Source organism: Sphaeramia orbicularis, chromosome 20, assembly GCF_902148855.1.
Source record: "Sphaeramia orbicularis chromosome 20, fSphaOr1.1, whole genome shotgun sequence".
Classification (NCBI taxonomy): Eukaryota; Metazoa; Chordata; class Actinopteri; order Kurtiformes; family Apogonidae; genus Sphaeramia; species Sphaeramia orbicularis.
The window spans coordinates 20,091,261-20,109,157 of NC_043976.1; the positions used below are offsets into that span (position 1 = coordinate 20,091,261).

The window sequence follows — 17,897 nt, forward strand, 5'->3', positions numbered from 1 at the left end:
CAATACAAAATGTTATAAAAATAATTGAGATATTATTGAGGCTTTATTGATGACCCTGGTTTCTCATTATGTTTAGAAAATGTCTCAGCTGACATCGGACAAATTAACAACATGAAAATCAAAGAATATTATATTACACTAGACCAAAAAAAACAACCTTAGGCTCTGCTACACAAGTAAAATCTGATCTGGACTAAATCCTACATACTGATTCCAAATCTGAAATCAGACTTTGTCCAGCATGTCAGGAGTTTGATTAACCTGAACATGAAAAAACACTTATTTTCCAGTATTGTGCCAATGCACTTTATATGTATTCACAATCTTAAGATGTCATATGCTAAACTGGTCAAATATACTTAAAGACGTAGCAGAGCTCATCAACGTGACTCAAAATTGTCCAAATATCTTTTTTAGAAACATATTCTTTCGCTTGTGGTTTGTGACAGTTTCCCACAGTAAGAACCAACAGGAACTGCCATCGTGTTTAGTTGCACATACAGTCGCAGAAAAAATTATTAGACCATCAAAAGTCATCAAAAACAATGGTTATGCAATTGAGTACTAACTCCTGTGTGTATCATGTGACTAAAACAGACAGAAAACAAAACATGGAATGACTAAAAGCACTGTTTTTGTCAGTAAAATGCCATAGATATTGATGTAACAACTTAAGTGATTTTGGTTATTATCAAGAAAACCATGGAAAGTGGCTAGAGATCAGCTCTCAAATTAAACTCTGAGCTATTTTTGTTGTTATCATTATATTTGTCCAAACAAATGTACCTTTAGTTGTACCAGGCATTAAAATGAACAACAAATTGAAGAAAACAAGGGTGGTCTAATAATTTTATCCATGACTGTATGCTAGCAGTCTTCACTGTCATACTCCAGTTCTTGTGCTGGTCTTTAGGTGTATATTTTCTACATACATACATAACAAACACTGTCAGGATAATTGTTCTCCAGCAGGTCTTAGACAGCCTTCTGCACTGGTATTACAGTTGTATTTGATGTCATATTTGCTACTACTTGACAGAAGGAGTTCACACAAGATGACAACTTTATCTGAGATTCCAAGGTCTGAGGCCTACAACAGACCATGCCCCTAAGAAAGATATGTTGCCATGTTGTAAAAAATGACAATCTTATTCACAAAATCAGTTAGTTTCAGTAATTTGGGGCTCTTTTCCTGGTTGAGAAACTTGGGAAATCTATGTACACTGATCATTTGAAGTGATTTCTGCTACATAAAAAGAGATTAAAACACCAACACTACCTTGATAAACCATATATTAAATATCTAACAGCAATCTAACTGGTTATCACAACTATTTGTACATCCACTTAGAATTTTCCAAACTAAAATGCTGCTGTGACATGTTGCTAATGGTTGTATATTGACTTGCGCAAAACTCAAAGTCACATCACATTTGGAATTATGCAAAATTGGATATTTTTCTCATAGTAGTAGCAGATTACTTACTTAATCATCCTCTTAGTAATATGTGTTTATTATATTTTAGACTTAAATAACATTTTGTATGAATGTACTGGATGACAGACTTTGGCTTTGTCAGTCTACATTGTCCTACAGACATTGTGATATTTTTGTTAATGTCATATTTTGTGATGTTGATTTTTTTATGCAATAAAAATCAAAGCTGAAAAGGGTCAAATATTGTATGATATGCTTTAACTGAGAGAAAAAACATTTCAAATTGGCCAAAACTTGCATTGTTTGATGTAAATGCTTACTGTCACTGCCTGTTTTGTCAGTGCTTTCGCATTTTGCAAAAAGAATGTGTCATGTCTCTCCAGTGACTTTCAGTTTAGGCCTGTGATTCACTGGTTCCACACATTTTTCACACCTTGTTTTCAAAACAATTATCACAGATAACAAAGACAGACCAAAACTCTACTGGAATGACTCTGTTAAACAAAGGGAAAACATCACAGCTTGCAGAAGTGTAAAACGTGCAGGTGAAGAGTGGTGCATGGTTCAACTCATGCTGATATATGTGTGTTTGTCGTTTTTGGGAGATATAATACCCTAACTATGTAAAGTATCAACAAATGACACAAACTGAGTCCTGCTTGAATTTTGACATCTACAATTTAATGACTGGCTGAGTTTTATGGAGTATTTTAAACATTTTAAAGCTGTTCATTTCAAATTGAACTTGTGTATGTGGACTGTTTTAAAATACAAATTGTGAATGGATAAATATGTTCAAGAAAATGAGGAAAATTGCGACTATTATATCCTACAGATGAAACGATGCTGGTGAATTAATTTGAGTAAAAAAAAACAACACACAAGGAGCAATGTCGCCCTCTTGTGACGTACATTAGTCTTGAGTTACCACGTGACTTTAACCCGGAAGTGGTTGTGTGTGTTTTTCTGGTCCGCACGTGGGTCGACCCGTCTGCGTTAAAGTGCACTAGCCAACATGGCAGCGTGCAGTGTTGAGCAGCTGCTAGCTAAAGCAGAAGCAGAAGAGGCTGAAAAACTAAACAGTATCACCGTGAAGAAGGAGCTGGACTTGGAGTTTGACATCGGGAACCTTTTGGCGTTTGATAAAAACCGCGTTGAGGTCGCGGTCTTCAGACAGCAGAAGAAAGACGAGTTCCTCTTGGCGTTAGCTCGTGATAACACGCAGTTGCTAATCAATGAGATCTGGAAACAACCCACGGAGAGGGTCGAGGAGGCGATAGTGGCCAAACTCCCGGACCCGGTGACCCCGCTGCCCAGGGAGAAGCCGCCCCCGAAGGCCAAACCTCCCACCAAATGGGAGCAGTTCGCCAAGCTGAAGGGTATCCAGAAGAAGAAGAAGACCAACTTGGTTTGGGATGAGACTGCGAAGGAGTGGAGGAGGCGCTGGGGCTACAAACGGGTCAACGATGGCACCAAGGAGTGGTTGATCGAGGTCCCGGAAACCGCAGACCCCAACGAGGACCAGTTCGCCAAGCGCGTGAAAGCCAAGAAGGAGCGCGTGGCTAAGAATGAGTTCAACAGGCTGAAGAACATCGCCAGGGCCCAGAAAGGCAAAGCTCCAGGTTTAGGGCTGACCCCCAAAGCTCAGCAGTCCAAAGATGAGCTGGCCAGAGCTGTGAGCGTGGCCAAAAGCTCCACAGCATCCGTGGGGAGGTTCCAGGACCGGCTGCCCAAGGAGAAACCACCCAAGAACACAGGCAAGAAGAGGAAGTTTGAGCCCCTCATTGGAAACTTTTCCAACGAGAAGCAGAAGCAGCTGGAGCTCCTGCAGGTCATGGACAGTAAGAAACCCAAGATGGACATCACGAAGGCTGTCAACAAGCAGATGAGAGAGGAGGACAGGGAGGAGGCCGCCGCCAAGTACAAGAAGGGAGCAGGGAAGAGGGGACGCAAGGGGAACATGCCAGGGAAAGGCAAAGGGAAGGGTGGGAAAGGTAAAGGAGGCAAAGGAAGAGCAGGTGGAGGAGGAGGCAAAGGAAGAGCAGGTGGAGGAGGAGGAGGGGGGAAGAAGAGATCTAAACCTGGGAAGAAGTGAGGATACGTCCCTCTCCTCCGTCCTTCTGTACTATTTAGTCCTTCTGTGTGCCTGAACTGGACATGATGCAATAAGAAAAACTGTTCATTTCACCCATGAACAATGACTGTTCAGCATTTATCTGGTTCTTTCACTGTCCAGACTGTCCTGTAAATGTTTACTAAATTTGTAAATATATCCGCTGGCTTGCATATGAATTAATAAACACCTACAAGTGATTGAAAATGAATATTTTACATTTTAGGATGCAGGTTGTAGAGACTGGGGCACATAAACAGACAGCAGAGTTTATATAGAGAGTAATTTACATGTGTACTTTCCTGCATGTGTAAAATATCTGCTTTTAATAATATCTCATTTTAAATAATTTGGTCAATGAGTCATATTGTGATTTGCTTTTATAAAGCATATTTTTTTAGCTAAAACAGACTTTAACTGCTACTAAAAATGACAAAACCTTCAAAACAATAAAAAATACTTAACATGATATACATCTTTGCACGGTATAACTGAATCCAAAATACCATCAAACACACTGGACCTTTAATATCTTTTGTGATTATTTAATTAGATGGGCATTAAAGTAGTTGCAGTTCAATACATCTAAGAAATGTGTCTGTGGGAGAGTAAAAAATAAGTTGACAACTGCTTCTGTATAGCATGACCAGAGGGTAATGAGTTTCTAGGCTAATGTGGTTCATTAAGTTTACTCACAGTGTTGATGCCTATTTATACCCAGAGATATTCAAGGGATTTGTTACCGTATGTGATCTCTGAGTCTAATCTAGACATAGATTACGTTGTACCATCACTGGGTTCTGAAAATTGAGGTAGACGTCAGCAGATGCAGTGTTTAAATAGAGCAGCAACTTTTGAACAGTGTTGAAAAAAAGCACTCGGAGCATTTGCATCAGTTGAAATACTCATATACTTTGAAATACTTCAAGTAAGAAGTCGTAGGTATTATCAGCAAGATTTATTTGTGAGAGGTAGAAATATTCACTGTGCAGTAGCATGGTCTCTATCAGTGTTATCCCATAATGCATCTGTCATTTTTGAGGTACTCATGCATGGTCTTTTGTTTATATGCAATAAACTGGGTTTATGTGTTACCCATAAAGTTGGAATAATTTGGTTTTCAGACATTCCTCTTTTTATTCTTATTTATATACATCAGTTATGACCTTTAACCAGGTACAATGAATACATACAGAGTCCCAGTTACACTTTATCATGAGATGAGTTAAAAATATTTTATTCCAACTTTATGGGCAACTGATTATTTATCAGTACCAGAACAGTTCATCTTTATTTTCTAGAAAAAAAAAATCACTTTTAGCTGGTCTTTTTTTTTTTTTTTTTTTTTTTTTTTTTTTATGGCTGGTCTTTAACTGACATCCAGACAGTTCCTTGTGCAGGTGGATGTTTATCTCTGACCTTACGTCCCAGGTCATAGCAGAGCAGTTCAACAGGATCTATGTCATGTGACTGGACAGACTATGGGCTTAATGCACAGCCCCTCTACTTCCTGAACTTAAGGCAGCTCCTTTATTTCCTGTCTTTCATTATTGGACACAATGATTAATCCAGGTGTGTCTGCTACTACTTGTTGGGACTACTGTGGTCAGGCACACTTGGATTAATTCAGGAAGTAATGGAGCTGTGCATAGAGCCCATTCCATGATGGTAACACTCCTGCTGACTGTTTTCTCCCTGAATAACCCTCACAGTGCCTGGACATATGCTGTCTTGCAATAAAGTGTTTCATTAAGTAGTAAAACTTTATATTGAGTAAGCATGTTCTCCAAAGCTGTAAACAGAACCTGACATAGTTATAATAGTGGGATACAGTTTTCAGACACCCTTAAAATTTTACAGTCTCAAATATTATCATGAAATATTTGCAGAAACATTTTTTTGTGTGTGTGCGTGTGTTTCAAAAGGTGTGGCTGCATCAAACAGACAAACAAATACAATGACTTTTTGTGTGTATCATTAACAAGAAAAACTCAAACTAAATTCTTGACAGTTTCATCATCATGCCTTGAATGCGTTTCATTAAGTTGCTGAAACACCCAGTTTTGGTCTCAATGGAACAGTGCATGTGCAAAAGGGAGCTGCAGAATGGAACAATACTTGGCAAAGTTCAGTGGCTTTAGGATGATTCTTAATGTCATAAATCACAAATGCATGAGGTGTCAAAAAACTTTTTCCCACCATTGTATATTATCCAAAATCTACTGTTAATGCCTCAGGCAGCACTGTGAAGAAAATCAAGCTTTTTGTACCAATATCTTTACATTTTTTGGATCAAAATAAATCTTTATACTGGTAAGTTACCTTGCAAACACTGTTTAATTGTTGCATTTGCACAATAGGAACGTGATAAAAGACTAAACACTGGACAAATATGCATTATATTTTATAAGATCATCATGTTTGTGGCATCACTGTCCTGTGAGAACCACAATCTCTAAAAAGTCAAATTTTCATGTGCTCAGGAATCCAGGCCTGTTTTCAGCTTCATGATGATGCATTTTCAACTGAATCCACTGCAGACAAAATACCTCTAATCTTTCTACATGTTTGCAACTCTGATATTTTTTATGACATTGTGAATGTCACAAACCAGGCAAGGCAAACCACATGGAAACTGATGTTTTCAAGACTGATCCGGGTGACTTCCATATGTGGTCCTGAATCTGAGGCAAATCTGATGGTTTTCAATGTTACTTCAGTCCAAACAGTCAAATTAGAATTCATGCCACTTTTACATCATTATAATACTAATATTATAATAGAGATTAGTCACAGCTTTACCCCGGGGGGTCACATGCATGCTCTAAAATGGACAAATGCAACATTAATGCAACAGCAAAATGAATCCAATGCATCATATATATTATAGTAAAACACTGACAGAGGCCATTATATCTAATATATTAGTATAATGATGGTATTGACAGAAGGAGGGTGTCGAATACATGACTTACTCATAATCATGCATTTTCTCTATGTGTATTAGTACTTTTACTGAAGGGGATGGTTTGAATTTCTTATTCCTCTTCTTTTGTGCTTGTGTCTCAGTTCAGGACTGTGACCAGTTCACACTGGAATCTGATATTGGCCACATTTTAATGTGTGAACAGTGAAACAAAAATCAGATCGCATCAGGAACTCAACCAATAAGTAGTTAATCCTGCCGTTTATCACAAACATTTAAGAGCAACACAATTGAAGAAAAAAAGTAACTACACAAGCAATGGTGTAAAAAGTACAATATTTGCTTTTCAGTCGTGGTGGATACAAATAATGAAGTTGCATAAAATGGAAATACTGAGGTCTGAATTCTCAGATTTGAGTCAGATTTTCTTACTGTATTTGAGTTGCATAATAGTTTTTTCTTTTCATATACATTATTAAACAGATAAATGGCTTAACTTAAGTATTGGCTCCTTCTCAGAAGTAAACATTAGATCAGTGTCCTAAGCAGCTTAGCCTAGCTGTGTCCTGGTTATGTAAAGGTTTGGCTTTGGCCTTGGAGTCCAGACTGGTGGCATCACACTGACTCAGGATCAGCGTCACCAATCACTGACAAAGCCAGAATTTTACACTTTTACTACATTTGGTCACAATTTAGGGTTCAAAGAGAATAAGCAGCATTCATAACTGCTGGGATTTTGGTCTGTACAGAGGTTATTTTAGAACCAGTGGAGTTCAAGTCCAAGTGTGTCCATACCAGGAACACAGAGGCTAAACATAATCAGGTTAATTACATTTAAAAGGTTGTTTCATCCATTTACAAGAGTGACCTCTTTGAGAAAGTGTGCTGCAAAGGAACACACTTCTTGTGTAGTTTACTAAGTTAATCAGTTGCCTTCCTGACAGGGTTTCCCACTGACACTGATTATAATTAATACAGAAAATAAATGCATCTATTTCCTTGTAATAGATATAACAAAGTTATGAAGGCAGTGTAAGGGTTATTAAATGTCATTTCTCATGTTGGTTGAATGTGTGCAGGTTCGTCTAATAGTTATTGGGACTATCTGGCTGAGTGATCTCTCATGTTATTGATGGATGCTTTTTAATCGCTCGCACAAGCTCAGAGCCAAGCTCCATCACAGCGGAGCGGGAGAGAAGAGCGATGAGATGAGATGGGGTGGTGTTGTGAAGGGGGGGTTCAATCACCATCTGTTGAGCAGTCCGTCCCAAGCCCATTTGTCTTTGTCCCTGCTCACCCGGGCCACTTGAATATGGGACACAGTCAATAACCCTAAATCAATCAAGCGCTCATGACTAAGTAAGATGATGAATTCTCATCCATGCTGGGCGAGTTATGCTCATGGCCTTTAAACTTATCCCACATTTGGACAGATGGTCAATGAACAATGATGATGAGTTGGTCAAGCATGATCTTTGAGATGAGCCCTGTCTTTTGTTTAATTGTTGAGATAAGTTAAAGTTGTAATGATGTAACCTTGAAAATCCCTATTATTAATCAAACACCAATTCAATCCTGTCACAAACAAGCTGAGAGGTGTCGCAATATTGAGATCAGAGTTGACGATTAAGTTTTACAAATAAAAGTGATTAATTATATTATTTTAAGTACAGAAATAGTGCTTGATTATGGGGATATTATTATCATTATTATTATTGTTATCATTAATATTATTAGTAGTAGTATTAGTAGTAGTAATAATAATAACGACAGTAATACATCATCACAATACTTACATGCTTTTGATACTGTATATCATGTTGCTCTAAGATTCGTCATAAATCTCAAAACACACACTCATCATTGTGTTTTATTTGCCGGATATGGCCAGATTGTTTCATTCACAGGCTGAAACACTGGTATTCTGTATTTTAGGTCTGCCTGTGTCATATTTACTGGTCTGCACCCACCTGAATGACTGGAATAATTATAGTGTCCAGTCCTTGGATCTCTTGTCTTTATGCTCCGAAAGCTTTTACATTTTCTGCTCCTTCAGTCTGGAACAATTTACAGAGGGAACGAAAAATAACAGAGGCTTTGGTCTCTGTGAAAACATTCAGAGATAGTTTAAATGAACGGGAAAACAATAAATCTGGATGTACATGTTCTTCTAATTGTTTGAATTGAGTTCTGCTTTGAAATGCCTTTAGGGACATTGTTGATTACACTTTTTAATACCTTTTAAATTATTGGTGGGGTTTTATATGTATGTTTTAAGTATTGTGTTTTCTGTTTGTTTTAGTACTGAGTTTTATTTTGTTTTTTATGTACGTTATAGTGCAGGTGTATGGCTGATTTTTTTTCCTTCTTAAATAAAGGTTAAATAAATAAAAGTAAAAATAAAAAACAATTCTGAATTTTTTATTCAAATTTTTATGCAGAACAGTCTCATAACATATTACACAGGACATCATTGGAAGAAAATACACCATTCTCTCTTTTATTTTTTTTTTAAAGGGTGTCAATATTACTCACTGAAAGGAAAAAACAAAAAAAAGTAATTTGTGAATCGTTACATGAATGTCATATAAACATAGACTTTGCAGTGCGAAACATAACAGAAGAGTGATTTGTGTAGATCAGTGTTTTTCATGGTCATCCTACTTTGTAGAACAATAACATGAATTGTAATAAAGATAATATATGCAAACAAACATATTTACATTTACTTACGCACACTCACATTTATTTATGTGTATAAATGCTTCTGGACAAGTCCATGAAGCACACACATGCAAAAAAATAACTCTGAATTTTGTACCAACACAAAAGACTGTAATAGATGCATAAGTAATATTAAAGCAATGTTAACCCTAACTCTCTGCTTTTGCATTGTATATTATTCTAAAAATAAGACTTTCGTTATAACATTTCATAACTTGATTCAATCAGAAGTTTTTGCAAAGTGTGTGTGTGTGTGTGTGTGTGCATGTGTGTGTGTGCTTGTGTGTGTGTGTGTGTGTTGCCTTGAATGACCGTGTTTATGTTCAGCTCTCGTCAGTGCTGCATTGGATTAGTCAGCTGCATTTATTTAAAGGTAGTGCACAGAGGACGTAGCCTCGTTCAGTGTGCAACTGTCAGATCTTCAAGATGCAGCGCATCTACATGCACAGCAATGAACACTTTGAAGTCTTCACCACCGTCCTTGCTCCTCAAGGTGAGTTGAATCATATCTGCAGTGAAGCATGGCATAGCATGACATTATTGACATTGGCAGTTTGAGGCTCTGCTTTTCTGTCTTCGGGGGCTCAGTTCATTTTCTGAAGGATGTGACTGCAGCTATACTTACGTACATGTATTTATGTGACAGTATTGCAGTGTTGGCTGTGATCATAAAACATAAAAACTAACCTTTCTGCTGATTCATCTCCATTTTCTGTTGACAGGGAGGGTTCGATACATAGCAGAAGCTGAAAAGGCAAGTTAACATTCTTTAATCAGATTTTCTTTTAATGTCAATAAAGGTATATTCTGTTGGGTTTAGTTTATTGTATGATATATTATTCTCAAAACAAAATCAAAAACACATTATAGCTACATGTAAGGAAAAAAAAAACGACAAAAAAATCCCTCATGTTATATTTTTCATCCTATGTTTGATGTGTGTTTTAGATTCATATGGATGATGAGATGTGATATGATGAGTTTCTTATGTAAAAGCAATCAATTTTCTCTGGATCCATTAAGTGTTCAGTTCACCTGGTTCCAAGGACCATATTTAGGAGGAACAGATAATGAAGAGTGGACCCAGATTTAGGGTTTCTATTTCACTTCACCGCAGTTAATCTCTGAGCCTTAACATGTAATCCTCTCCATTCACTGACTCAGATACAGATTGAAGAGAACATACAGACACTAGTTAGTGAGTAGTTTTATAATTACTACAAAAAGACTTTAATAGACCAGTTTGGACTTTAACTTTAGACTGTTACACATTGGTGAACTAACATAAAAGAAGGCTGTAACTCCTATTATATCCATCAGATGGTGGTAGTTAGACAGTTATAGCTTTTATTATAACAGCAAATCTAGGTTTGAAGTTTGACTGGTTAAACATTTGCAGGTCCACAGTTCTGGATTAATTTAAAACAAATGGAATATCATGGTGTAACTCCCACTCTGTCCATCAGATGGTGGTGGTGCACAGATACAAACCCCACTGGCCAGATGAGCTGGAGCTGTTTCCAGGTGACGTCATCCTGGTGCTGTCCAAACATGAGGAGGAGAGGTGGTTTGGGCGGCTGCAGGACGGCCAGCGGGGATACTTCCCCGCCTCCTGTGTGGTGGAGCTGGGCCAGGTTGGTTGGTTGGCTGCTTCAATGAGCTCAGCAATGCAGCATTACTGAACTGAACTGAGCTGTGCTGTTGCTGCAGCTTCATGACTGAGGGCAGATTTTACTCTCTGTTCTCTTTTTTAATCTTCTTCCATAACAGAGCAGGTTATAAGACCCTGAAAATCTACTTAATATCTATGAAGTTATTTTAATTGATCCAACTTAGACACATTATCTTGTCACTGCTTATTAAACATACTTTTTATTTTTACCTAAATATATTAATTTAACTTTTAGACTTGTATTTAAAGGGGCTCTGTGGATTTTACACATGAACTTCAGGTTACACATGTTGTAAGTGAGTATTAGGGAAGAGGAGGCACTCTAATGAAAGGCACCATTAAACTGCATTATGGGAAGTGTAGGATAGAGGATTGTTTTTGTTTTGTTTTGTTTTGTTTTGTTTTAACTAAATAGAGATATATTTTGTGTCAGCTGTCTCAGATGAGCTCCTACAGCTTTAATGGGGTGCAACAGTAAGGACTCCCCACTTAAAAAGATAAATGCCTTAAAAGTATTTAAAGATACACTTATACATTATTGCAATGAGATGTAGGCGAAATACCTAACCCATAAAGACCCAGTGTGACCTCTGCAGCAGTTACAAATTGAATTTTTCTCTGTATTTAACCTTTCTTAAGTGATTTATCACCGTTTATTATAAAATTATCCTCTGTACTTTGTGTTTCTACAATAAAAATCAGGTATTTTCCCATGTTTAATTTACCAGTCATATAAATGTTCATGAAAGCTCCTATTAAAGTTAATTGTCATGATATCAGAAACAGAGAAAAATGAAGGAAATTTGACTTTTTCCAACAAAATTGATCATTTACTGAAAATAAACCAAGTGTGTCCATCCACTCTCATTGATCAAACTCAATAGGTTTTACTGGTGAATCAGTGTTGTAGAAGATGACTGTGTTTCCACGGTAACTACGCAGAGCTTCTGAACATCCAAATGGGTCATATCTGATGACCATGAAAAGATGACAAACTGCATTTTACACCAATTATTTACATGTATTGATAGGATTAATGGATCGGAAGTTATTAAACATTTTATATTGGTAGATGATTTTGGTTGCCAGTGGTTGTTTGGGTTTTTATGGGTTAAAGACGAGGCCAGACGTAACAAATATATATAATTACAAACACATATCGTAGAAAAAGAAAAATGGGAAATATGTAATAAAGTAGGCTGTAGAGTAACCAAGTGTCCTTATAGGGATGAGGATGATGTTAGGGGCCTCTCATATAAAAATATAAGTAAAACAGCTCTGTGATGGAGAGACAGTAAATAGGTTGGTGATCTTACTGGGAAGGAAAATATACAAAAATAGTTGTATTGCATGATAGCAGCCATACATTATCTTGGCAAGACAGGTTAATGAGTGCTTTTAGTGGAAAAATAAAAGCAAAACTACATATAAGCCCATTTTTCTACAGTATTGGAGTACTGTAATTGGTTTTCTTTAGATCACCATTGAGATAAATCGGTGCTTATTTGTTAATTTAGCTAAAACTAACATCAGGTATTTTCCTCAGAATCTGTGATTAACCCATAAAGACCCAAACATCCACTGCCGACCAAAATCGTCGATTGATCTAAGACAATTAATACCTGTTGATTCACTAATACTATCAATGCATGTAAATAATTGGTGTAAATGCAGTTTGTCATCTTTTCATGGTCATCATATATGACCCATTTGGACGTTAAGAGGCTCCATAGTGAACATGGAAACACAGTCATTTTCTACAACATTGATTCACCAGTAAAACCCATGGAGTTTGATCAATGACAGTGGATGGAGACGCTTATTTATATGTTCAGTTATTGATGTCATTGCAGAAAAAGTCACTTTTCATCAGTTTTCTCTGTTTCTGATAAAATAACCCTCAACTTTAATCTGAGGTTTTATGAAAATCTACATGATCAGTGAATTAAATGTAGGTAAATACATGATTTACACTGAAAAAACACAAAATAAAGAGGATAATATTACAATAAATGGCGATAAATCACTTAAAAAGGTTGAATATAGGGAAAAAAAATCATTTGGGAATTGCCACAAAAGTAGCACTGGGTCTTTATGGGTTATGTGTGTTTTCTGAAATGTGCATAGTTCATCCAAGCAAAATAGCTCTGTATGATTCAAATGTACAAATAAGTAAATGTTTTGTTAATAATGAAGTGGTAAAAGTTGTTTATGTATATATTTATGATCACATTCTCAGGTGAATGTGCCTGCTAAAAGCCTTCGGAGGACATTATCACTGAGACTCTCCTCTAATGATGATTCAGGCGTACGAGGTCGAAGTGGAAGGTAAGCATGTGCTCTCACTGCAGCCACAACAACAACAAAAACACATATCCTTCTCAACAAGTGTATGAATCGTGCACACACGCCACCCAGCAGCTGTTCCGCCACCGAACCCGCACACATCCCCCATCCCCAGATACCATCCTTCTCCGCCCAGTGCCCCTGAACAGGTGGCCCCTCCAGTCCCTCATTAGTTGACAAAGCACACTGATTACAACCCCCCACCCCCAACACACACACACACACACACACACACATGCACGCACACAAACACACACCAGTCAATTCCCTCTCACTGCATCTCATTAATGTAAAAGAGCAGAGGGAGGGAAAGGAAGGACTTTGTAGTTTTCAGTCTAAGGAAATATAAAATATAGTACAGCACACCTTTGTTTGACACACTGAAAGCTTTTCATTAAGGGATTTGATTTGATTTTTACTTTCTATGCCTAAGACAAGAGCTGATTAAGTGATTAGGTTACCATATATCTTCTAGGAGTTTACATGAGGGTAGGGGGCATTTATATTTGACAGCTCACCACTGAACTTTGCTCACACATAAACACACACACTACACAGAGCCCTCTGTACAGCTCCGTGCCTGTCTTGTCTGCTAGCGGTGGAATTTGGGTCATGAGGAATAAACAGGGTCTTTGTGTTTGTTATTTCCTCTTTGTCCCCCAGTGGACACATTCTGCAGGCGCTCAAGAGGGGTAGCAGAGGAGGAGGTGGAGGAGGAGGAGGAGGAGGGGGAGGTGGAGGGCTGGAAGGGGGCCAAGCTAACAGTGAGGGCCCCATCCTGGTGCAGAGGCCCCAGATCCCTCTGCCTCAGTCCGTGGCCTCCCAACCTCAGACACACAGATCCCCAGGCTTACTCCACAGGATCTTGTCCAAGCGCCGGAAAAAGAATGAATGCCAGGGAGCCACCAATGGGGCCTTCGAGGAAGACTAAAAGACCCTCCTCTTTGTCACGACAGGCTGAGCTGAGTTCACATTGGGGGAGTGGAAGGACTTGGAAAAGGCAGGTCTTGCATATTCTGATTTCTGCATATCAGGTATGCCTGACTTGGCTGCGACACGTAGTCTGAAGGGAAAATGTACAGTTCTCAGACCATGATGTCACAAACAGTGTTTTGCCCATTACATATTAAAAACAATGCCTGCTGTGACATCAGTAGGGGTGTGTGACCACAGTAACTTGCAGAATGGTTGAATGTCCACAGAGGTGCTGTAGATTTCAGCCCTGCACCACTGGCTCCATGCTATGGAAAAGGATTGTCATACATTTTACTGAAGTACACATGTTCACCATTAAATAATTGCTTATTAGTAGCATATTGGCTTTGAATTAGTCATTACAAAGCAGTTATTAAAGTAGTAGTAGACCTATTAACTACTAGTGAGTAAGCCAGACCTCACTTCAGATAATATTCTGAGTCAGACAGTCTTCATTTAGATTTACAGTATTTGGACACTATTAAAACTGCAGGAAACTTAAATACTCAATTGCCTTCGAACCTCATAATGCGAAGTCTCATAAAAGAAGCTTAACATGGGAAATTATAAGAATTCTATTATTGGATTTAAATATAGACTTGTTAGGTTGGATGTTTACTTAATTAAATTAACTCTATGAACCAACAATGAAAAATAAGTTGTCCCACCCAAACTAATTAGCCATTGCTAACTTCAACGATAGCTAGCATTAGTAGATAGATAGCTAACGAGCCATTGTTAGCTTCTAGATAAAAATATACTGTAAGTTGCTTACCAGTTGCAGTTACGATATTTATTAAATATAACATATTTATTAGCGTATTATTTGATTATGTTAAAGATTATCTAAATTTCAGAATTGCACATTTAGCTGCAACAACATTACTAGCTGACATGTCCGTAAGACAGGTCTGCCATGTCTCTACAGCCTTGAGAAAAACAGCAGAATTAACTGCTTTTGACTTCATTTCTTATTATTAATGATTATTTTCATTAATTTATTTGTGAATTTTTACATTACAGGCTTTAACACATGTTTTGTTACATAAAAACAGACTATTTATTAACACTAAATGCTAAGTGTTGCCTGCAACCTCCTTCCTTAGCATGAATAATCAGCAACTAGCAAGAGATTGAGAGAAAATGATAACTTAATGGAAAAGTTGTAGAGTACTGTCACGCAAAAAAAAAAAAAAGTGTTAGCTAATAAATGCTTAATAAAGACTAATTAAGACCTATTATGCTACTAATATGTGTGCCAGTAAGCAATGTAGGCTAATGCAAATATATTTAATTTCCCCCTGGCACTCAGTGTAATGATGTAATGGTGACCATGTTTACCTGGATATAAAGTGTTACCAAAGATTATTTTTAAAAGTCTATATTATATGAAATTACATTATAGATTTATGTAAGTACGCTATTGTTGCAGTTGCAATGAATGAAAAGTGTTGTGTTGCTCTGTATATTCACATAATTATTAAATGTATTACTGAATGCTGTTTATTTTACTTGTCTGTGTGTATTTGGGTCCATTAATTATATTTCATAATAAATGTGCTTATATGACCTGGTCAATTTATATGTATCTGACTATGCAAGGATCAAGTTACTGTTATAATTGTAAAAGCAGAAAACTTCTACTGGCTTTTTTATTTCAGTGGAAACGGGCCTCAGCATATTACCTCATACCTCATTTTCCTTTGAACACACTGGGCCTCCCTTCTTTTTAGCCGTACTGGAGGAAAAAAAAATCTCAAGTGAAAGGAAGTGTGATTGAAGCCTGTGGAAAACCTCACCAAATGACCAGGGATTGTACTGGTTGCCACAGTAACACCAAAGCAGCTCTCAGAAGATGCATGTACTCTTCTTCTTCTGTGGTGCCTCCCTGCATGTTCTTGTATTATAGGCTGGGCTGTAGATTACCTCCTTCCAGAAGACACAAATCTAATCCTAACCTTGGCCCTGACCTCCGTGGGGAAACGCAGCGGTCCCCACCCCGGTTTGATTTGCTCTGTGGTATAATCCATTGTACCAGAGGCTGTAGGAGGCAGTCACTCTGGGGCCAGTGTTTGGGAGGGTGTAAATGTTACAAAGAAAGACGGCTCCACTGGTCCTCTGAACAAACTCTGATTCATGAAAAGATTATCTGAAGGGGCCTTTCCTCTGCCTTTTTATGTCTTGACTTATCTGAGGCCTGTGACTCTCACTGTCACAAACAGGAGAGGATTTACTGTGACACATTCACATTTGAAACTTTAGTTTTACAATGATAACATAAGACACAGCAAAGAATACACATCTGAATTATATAATACGTAAAGTATGTCGGTGTATGAACTGTAGAAACTAAAAAAAAAAAAAAAAAAACAGTAACATGAATATCATTAATACCTTCTCAGAATTACTGTAGCCAAATAAAATCCAGCTCATAGTACTGGACACATAGAAAAGGTTCTTTTGTCAATATGTTGGGGAAAAAAATAGCAAGGGCTAGAGGCAGTATCAATGCTACATGTTTAGGAAGTATGTTTATCAGAATATGATTGATGTGCTGTGGTGCAAGTTTGATTATTATCTGTTCTTCATATGAAAGAAAATAGTATATGTAAGAGATGCATTACATTTTGACTTTGTACTTCCCAATGTTGATCAAACAGCTTTAACATTCAGGTAAGTTACGTTTCAATTATTGTTTAACTTAGGATAAATATGACTTTATTGACCCCACTGTGGGGAAATTGCAGTGTTTACAACAGTATAGTGCAGAAAGACAGAGAGAAACGTAAGTGTGAAACAGGAAATATAAAAGAAAATCTGTTAGTTATATTACTTGAAGGAAGTAATTTATATTTTATTAAGGTATTTAAAAGCAAAAATCTTTAAAACAGGGGAAATAAATACATGTATTGCCTCAAGTTATGATATTTCATCTTATGTAGATCTCACTTTTTGTGATGAAACAAGGAAAAATGTCACTGAAAAGCTGTTGGTTTCCATTTTTACCTGACAGCAGATCGTATGTAGTGGACTACGTACAGATGACAGTGCTTAATACTAATATAATAAGATCCCAATGTGTAGATTTATGTTTCATTTCCGACTTGAGTCATTCATGGTATTTGTTGCTGTAAAACACGTCCTGTGCCCAGTCAAATTGGAGCCTGACTTGCCTCACATGGTGTTGACACTCACAAGTGGAAACAGTGACCTATTTAGGGTAGAAAGACCAGGGTCCAATTTTAACAAACACACACATGCACACACACATACACAACACAGAGTTGCGGACTCTCCCGCCTAAAAGTGTCCTATCCACACTGTGTTGTGCTGGGTGCCTTCGGGGGAATGGGGGAGGAGGGGGAACAGGGTGCCTGCCAGATGACTGCTCTGTCAGCCCTATAATGGGCTGCCATCTGCTGTCTCACACACACAAAAGCAAAGAGTGTGTGTTTGCGAGGGATTGTGTGCTTGCTTATGGGTGTGTGCTTAGAGGAAGAAGGCAAGGGAGGTTATTTTGACGCCTGCAGGCTCTGTTTCATGTCTTCAAAGCCCTAGGTAAAGGACACAAATGAATACAAACGTATCTTAACCATAAATGTCTCAATAAGTAGATTTATGTACAGGGACAAGGCATGGAGGTCTCGGTGTTAAAACGATAATCACAGTTATCATGATTTTACATCACAATAAATACCCTTTT

General features: G+C 37.6%; 2 protein-coding genes across 2 annotated transcripts; both read left to right on the top strand.

The window, feature by feature from the left end:
* Positions 1–2,405: 2,405 nt before the first annotated feature.
* rrs1 (ribosome biogenesis regulator 1 homolog) lies at positions 2,406–3,752 on the top strand. The gene has a single exon (XM_030122910.1). The coding sequence runs from the start codon at positions 2,454–2,456 to the stop codon at positions 3,531–3,533; it is 1,080 nt and encodes a 359-aa protein (XP_029978770.1). The 5' UTR covers positions 2,406–2,453; the 3' UTR covers positions 3,534–3,752.
* A 5,798-nt stretch (positions 3,753–9,550) lies between these two features.
* LOC115411013 (caskin-2) lies at positions 9,551–15,705 on the top strand. Its single transcript, XM_030122911.1, has 5 exons — positions 9,551–9,694; positions 9,924–9,955; positions 10,668–10,835; positions 13,113–13,201; positions 13,883–15,705. Exons 1-5 carry the CDS (start codon positions 9,628–9,630, stop codon positions 14,148–14,150), a joined length of 624 nt encoding a protein of 207 aa, XP_029978771.1. The 5' UTR covers positions 9,551–9,627; the 3' UTR covers positions 14,151–15,705.
* The last annotated feature ends 2,192 nt before the right edge of the window (positions 15,706–17,897 follow it).

What these genes read in the sequence shown, in the direction of transcription:
- LOC115411013 (XM_030122911.1), top strand. Translation starts at nt 9,628, where the DNA reads ATGCAGCGCATCTACATGCACAGCAATGAACACTTTGAAGTCTTCACC. An exon ending in ACATAGCAGAAGCTGAAAAG is followed by an intron (nt 9,956 to 10,667) that starts GCAAGTTAACAT and finishes TCTGTCCATCAG; the next exon opens with ATGGTGGTGGTGCACAGATA. An exon ending in GTACGAGGTCGAAGTGGAAG is followed by an intron (nt 13,202 to 13,882) that starts GTAAGCATGTGC and finishes TTTGTCCCCCAG; the next exon opens with TGGACACATTCTGCAGGCGC.
- rrs1 (XM_030122910.1), top strand. Translation starts at nt 2,454, where the DNA reads ATGGCAGCGTGCAGTGTTGAGCAGCTGCTAGCTAAAGCAGAAGCAGAA.